This window comes from Mus pahari, chromosome 10 (genome assembly GCF_900095145.1).
Source record: "Mus pahari chromosome 10, PAHARI_EIJ_v1.1, whole genome shotgun sequence".
Classification (NCBI taxonomy): domain Eukaryota; kingdom Metazoa; phylum Chordata; class Mammalia; order Rodentia; family Muridae; genus Mus; species Mus pahari.
Genome location: NC_034599.1, coordinates 63,574,740 through 63,581,541, shown reverse-complemented (window position 1 = coordinate 63,581,541; position 6,802 = coordinate 63,574,740). Strand labels below are relative to the sequence as shown.

The following is a 6,802-nucleotide window of genomic DNA, read 5'->3' as shown; positions in this document are numbered from 1 at the left end:
GCTCGGTTTTCACCTGCTCATTCCTATCCGTGACTACCATGGTTCCTAAGGGATGAGGGAGGCTCTCCACTTCTGGAAGTTGAGGATCACATCTGGCTGCCTTTCCTCTGTCTTTGTCCGGGTCTTCAGGTTTCTCTAAAACTAATTGGAAGCGTCAATAAGCACACCCACCAATTCCCTCAACGCCCCCCCCCCCAGAAAGTTGCTCTCTCTGCCCTTCAGAGCCGCTCTGGCCGTCTGTGCTTCTAAATATTCCCTCACCTGCCTCTGCCGATTGGCAGTCTTGACAAGTTCGTCGTAACTCCTCAAAGTGTCAACGTGCCTCGTTTTCAGTGTCTTTGTTAAAGGTAATTTAAAATTTCAGGTCCTTAATGAGGCCTCTTTGGCACACAGAGTCTCTGTCCCCACCTTCACCCACAGCCCACAATTCCCATCCCCCAATGGGCATCTTAACTTCTTAGCTCCCAAGTCCCTTGCCCCATTTCACCATTCTTTTCCCATCCTACTCCCCAAATACCTCACCCAGTGAAACACACTTTAGCTTGTGAGTTCTCATTCCTCGACTTCAGCGAGACATGTCGGTGCCTAAAGATTATAAAGTAACCGTCAGGAAAGAAGCATATAGCATAAGCTGTCAATTAATCAGAACAAGGCAGGGAAAAATGACATCCTATGGAGCTCTGAGTCCTGGTATGTGTGTGTGTGTGTGTGTGTGTGTGTGTGTGTGTGTGTGTGTGTGTGTGTATACACATATGTGTGTGCTTGGGGGAGATCAAGGTGATTTCATTTGCACAACTGAAAGCTCATAGTCGTGTCTTTCATTTGACTATAAGCCTGACACCTAACACAAGAGTTGCTAGCCCGGAATGCTGAAGATTGTTTGGCATGCCTCATTCTGAATTCAAACATTGGCCTCTAGGTTTTTTTGGGTGTGGTTTCCCCCAACCCCCACCACCTTTCTGGAAATTTCGTCTCTATTCTTTTCAAGCTCCCTGTTTATCCTTGGCGATGTTCTTTACCTATAAAGACAAGTCAACTGGTTTTTCTCTTCTATAATTTTTGGCCCCACATCAAGTTTGACAGGTGGATTTTGCAGCCTGCTTGTCTGTCCCCTTGTGAAGCACGGACTCACATGCCACCATTCCTGTCACGTTACAATCCCATCAAGTTTCAGAGTGTCATTTATACACAATCTTATTTCTTCTTCTTTCACACACGCCTACCACTTACGTACAGCCGCTCACTCTATTCATATTTCATAAACTCCATCAGTATTCGGTCAAATCCTCCCCCGAAGTAAGCTAGATATTTTTAACGGTGCATACCTCTTTCACCGACTCGAGGGTTTTCCACTAAGTGGTACCCTTCCCTTGTATCTCAGAGGAGGACTTCATCTACTGTGACCGGTGGCTGCATGTAGAAACTTTCTTTCTCACTTCAGAACAGTTTGAGACAATCTGTATTGTAAGTGGCAACACCCAATCACACAGCTAAGACATCTCCACCTGAGAGGTAATGTAACCTTTGAACCATAACACTTCTGTCTCACTCCAGCCTCTGGTGAAAGAGTCAGGGGAAAGTGGATAGAAATTCACCCTGAGCTATCCTGAGGTCCTCCTACACCTTCGTAGGTTTGGGGAACCTGGATTGTCAGCATCCATGAATCCAGGGCTCCCCAGCCAGCCATCAGGATCCAGGTTTTGTAGATAAACCCATCACTAGGAAACCACTATGTTATCATTAATGTGCCATTTCATGTGACTTGCTGACACAATTTCTAATAATGTCATGTCATGAAAGCCATAGAAATCTGCTGGGGGCGGGGAATCATTTGTCCCTCAATAGGGGATTGTTCCCTGTAATTCCTTTCAGCATTTGCATAGAAGAACTGGGGCTGGAAGCTAGTCTTCCAATCCAGTGAACTGTGGTACCTTCATTTTTATTATAACCTCTTCCTCTTTTATAATGTTTTTTTTAAAAAACAAAAACAAAAACAAAAAACAATCCTCTTGATGCTTTTAGCAAAAGCAGTCAATAAATTAACAATGATAATAATAATTGGCTACCATAACACCAAGAATCCAGGCACAGTGACATAAGAGGCAGCAGAAGCTACTCAATGATTCACATTAAGTCAAGTGTGTTCGTGTGATGTTGCTGAGGAAGCCAGTTCTGTGATGGTGCTGATGCTGAGGGAGCCAGCTCTGTGATGGTGATGATGCTGATGCTGATGCTGGTGCTGATGCTGATGCTGGTGCTGATGCTGATGCTGATGCTGGTGCTGATGCTGGTGCTGATGCTGATGCTGATGCTGATGCTGATGCTGATGCTGATGCTGATGCTGATGCTGATGCTGATGCTGATGCTGATGCTGATGCTGAGAAAGCCAGCACTGTGGTCCAGAAATGCTTCCCAAAGGCCATAGCTTGAAAAGGACTTCGTCTGTGAACCTCCAAACACTCTTTCCTACATGCTTGAACCCTTAAGCTTCCCAACCTTCTAGGTATGCAAGCTCCCTACCACAGAGATGCCGCCCAACCTCCCTCAAGGGAATGGTCAAGTTAATGATGGTTTCCACTGAATTAGAGGAGATGAAACCACATTATAGGACTTGTAAACAGAATTGCCTCCCTGAATACTTGAAGAGGATTTAGTATCTTCTATAACTGTAGGGCTTCAGTTTTCAACCTGTGGGTCATGACCCCTTTGGGGGTGGCGTATCAAATATTCACATTACAATTCATAACAGTAGTAAAATTATAGTTATAAAGTAGCAAGAAAATAATGGGGGTCACCACAACATGAAGAATTGTATTAAAGGGTGACAGCATTAGGAAGTTAAGAGCCAGTACTCTAGAGAAAGAAATAAGAAGAATCTAGCAGACAATGGTAATCTGAGCACTCCTGAGGCTGAGGCAGGAGGATCACCATGAGACCTTGGCTACATAGTGAGACCCTGTCTCAAATAAGCAAAAATAAATAAATAAATGAATAAATAGATAAATAAATAAATAAAAAGTAGATAACAGAAAAAGAAAGCTTTTAGAATCTGGTTGACAATTTCCTATAAAGTAAAACCCTCCAGGAACCCAGAACAACTAATTGAATTTCTGACTTGCTTCTTGCAACATAGAAAACAAGGAAGCGAATAGTCCTGCTAAAGGTTTCACAGAAAGAAAGAAAAAAAAGAAAAAAAGAAAAGAAACCATTTCCAGGTGGGATCAGGATGGACCTCGGTCGGTCTGTAATGCCAGCTTCATTCTCGGTTCTGTAATGTACAATCAGAATTCATGCTCAGAGCCGTGACCCCACAGCACTGTGAGACATTGAAACTTCAAGGAAAGATTCAATTACCTTTCCGGTGATATCTCTCTCTCTCTCTCTCTCTCTCTCTCTCTCTCTCTCTCTCTAGGCTAGGAAAGGAAACCACATGGTAAAAAAGAAAAGAAATAGACAAAAAGGAAAGAAATAATAATAAATAATAATAATAATGAATGGTGTTAATCTAATGTCAGACAAAAAAAAAATCAATTCATTAGCGATGGCTGGGCGCCCTCAGAGTAAAACGTAAAACTGTGGTTTATCATGTAGCAGCCAAGACTTGAACACTAATCAGCTGGGTTACTTTTAAGCATCAGCCTAAAAATTACACAATTCTATTAATATGCAGCCTAAAACATGGTTGAAAAGTTTTAACAGCTCTGTTCTAAACAACATTTCCCATGACAAATTAGGCACAAAAATAAATACAAGAAAGAGAAGGGGGAGGGGAGGAGGAAGAAAGAGGAACGGACCACTTGCCTAAACCCTGAGCAAGGGAGATTTTTTGCACTTGAAAATGTTTTCTACATTCTAGATTAGTGTGTGCTCTGGTAGCCGAAGCCCTTTCAAGTTCCAAATCTCCTTACTCTAAGAGAATTGGAAACTCATCTCGATGGGTGGATCAGGGATCTCCATGAGGGAGTGGAAGACACCTGCTTTAGAGGCCCCTATATCATCTCATGAAAGACATAGTGAGGGGCAGAGGGGCAGATGATGTCATAATAGGACATTAACACACACCACACACACACACACACACACACACACACACACAAATACAGGAGCACACATGAACACACATGCACGCACCTATACCCATCTCTAAAAAGCAGTTTTGTATTTTGCCTCCTGAGACTCAGAAGTTCTCACAAAAGTTAGTAAGTTCTCACAGGACCACAGAGGTCAGAGCCGGGGCAATGCATGCGTTACTTTTTCAATGAGTTCTTCAACTCGTTAAAAAAGTAACACATGCTGTAAGAATTCATAGGACATGAGGGCTGGAGAGCTGGCTCAGTTGTTATATATGGGTTCTGTTGCCCAGAAGCCATATGTAAAAGCCAGGTGTGGAAACACATACCTAGGATCCCAATACTGGGGAGGCAGAGAAAGGAGGATTCCTGGAGCTCACTGGCCAATCAGAGGATCCCTGGAGCTCACTGGCCAACCAGCCTAGCGTAATTACTGAACTCCAAGTGCAGTGAAAGACTCTATCTCAAAAATAAAGTGGGGGGCAATTGAGGAAGACACATGACAATGACCTCTGATCCCACATGCTCACACATTCATGCACACAAATGCCCACACATGACAATGAATGCACACAATAGCATTTTAAAATTTGAGTTCATGTTCTATGAATCTAATTGCCAACACCATCCAACTCAGAGAGTATTTCCAAAGTCACACAAGTTCCCAAATGCAAAATGGGGACATTAGAGGGAATAATGTGAGATAATCCGGCACTGACCAGAGGATGGCCTATGGGTTTTCTTACTTGCAAATCAAGGGTTAAATTCAGACAGAGGACTTTTTTTTTTTAAGCTGTCCCCACAAGTCCTAAGGATTGTCATCCTTAGGTGAAATTCTGACCATTAATATCCTTGTGCCTTTCCACCCCATTAAGGAGTCTGCCTTGTGTCAAAGGAGTGTGCTTCCAACACACGCACACGCACACGCGCACACGCGCACACACACACACACACACACACACACACACACTGTGTCCTGAAGAGTCAAGAAGAGATGAGTTGCCAGAACCCAGCTTCTGCAAAGGCATCTACCATACTTCGGGGTCACAGACAGACTTTCTAAAGACCAGGGCTCCTCAGAGTGCCACTTTGTTTTAGAAAAGAGAAAATGGGTGTGCTTTAAGTATTTTAGCCACTAGGAACTCAAATTCTAGATTAATAATTCAATTCTTTACAAGAAATTAGGATGAAGCAACAGAAAGGTTATCCTAACTATGATGAAATGTATTTTCTAAAATTTTTCCTTTGCAGTTTAAAGGGTATAATTATAAATGCTTTTATGAGCAATTTCCCAGAAAATTCAAGTCCTTTAGTTTAAAAAAAAATTTTAAAAAAAGTTCATCCCATCCCTCTGGCAAAGGATTTTTTTCTCCCAGCCAGAGAAACTACCATTCATTCCCTAAAGAAGGTAATCTGAACATTCATCTCTAGAAAAGTTGCTATGTCTCTAGGTAGGAGAACCTTCCAGAACATAGATCAGCAGGGGCTGGAGAGAAGTGCAAGGGAAGCATGTCCAGATTGTAGGAGTTCCGCAGTTCCAGCATCTCTCTGGGTTGCAGAGCCATGCAGGCCCTATTAATTGACTTTTAAGTCACTCTCAGCTGAGCTTCCAGGGGGCTGTCCCTCCATGCCACCCAGCTTCACAGTGTTAATCCCATCCTTGGCTTTCGATTTTTTTCTCTCTCTCTTAGGTTGGCCTGTCCTAAAAGCCTTGCACACCAGCACTGGGAACCCACTCACTATGTGGTGCAGGGTCCTGTGAGGGTAACTTTAGTGATGTGCAATATGTAAGCTTCTGGTGCGCATATAATCTGGAGATTCTGGGAAAGGATTCCTAATAACAGTTATGTCACAACGTTCCCAGCTCCCTAAAGCCCCTGAAAGCCACGTTAAATTAAAGATTCACGGTGGGCTTTTGTCCTTTCATTTGTACCCGTCATGTTGGTTCTTGCCTGTCTTTTATTTTCTTCTGCCTCTTTCACAGTGCTGTAAGGACCGGGCAGAATGAAACCAGCTGTCATTAATACTTTCTAGAAAATCGAAGGGTTTCGTTAAGACTGCTACCATTCCCTTGGAGTTGTAAGGAGCACAGGAAGATCAACTTCCAGATTATAAAAGCACACATCTGATTTTGAAAGCCCAGGCATTGAAGGCCTCTAATCCGTTTCATACTTAGATTCTTAGGACGTAGGAATGTAGCAATAGCCTCAAATCTACCCCGGTAATATCTCATGAGGTCACATCAATGTCATGAGAATACACCCTCTATCCCTATAGGCTCCAAGCATCTGCTGGCTGCAAACAAGCCCTCAAAGCTCCCTTGGAAAACGCCTCCCAAGGCAGGAAGCTTCCCAATTCACCCAGGACCTCCACTCACCTTCCAGGAGGTGGAACAGGCTAATTGTGAGGTGGTGATGTTTGCTTTGCGCTTTGAGCCTGTGCCTTTATGTTTTAAGTATTTAAGAGGCATAATCACCTAGTGTGTAGGTTAATTTCTTTCTGATATTGTAATTTATGCAACATTAATATGGGATGCCAGCTCCAATTTTCTTATGCTTACACTCCAGGAGCCGAGTTGCATATTCTGCCAACTCCATTACATCATCTAAAAACCCAAACATTTCCCATTTGCACAGCACTCACAACTACCCAGCATACTTACATAGTCTCTCTTTTTCTCCCAGATGCTTGCTCTCTCTCTCTCTCTCTCTCTCTCTCTCTCTCTCTCTCTC

General features: G+C 43.1%; 1 protein-coding gene across 1 annotated transcript in view; it reads right to left on the bottom strand.

Moving 5' to 3' along the window:
• Nucleotides 1–503: 503 nt before the first annotated feature.
• LOC115064823 (nuclear receptor ROR-alpha-like) overlaps nucleotides 504–6,802 on the bottom strand; it is a 9,033-nt gene continuing 2,734 nt past the window's right edge. The window contains exon 2 of the mRNA XM_029543448.1: nucleotides 504–601. Coding sequence (XP_029399308.1) covers nucleotides 519–601 — 83 coding nt within the window. The 3' untranslated portion in view covers nucleotides 504–518. The remainder of the gene's footprint in view (nucleotides 602–6,802) is intronic.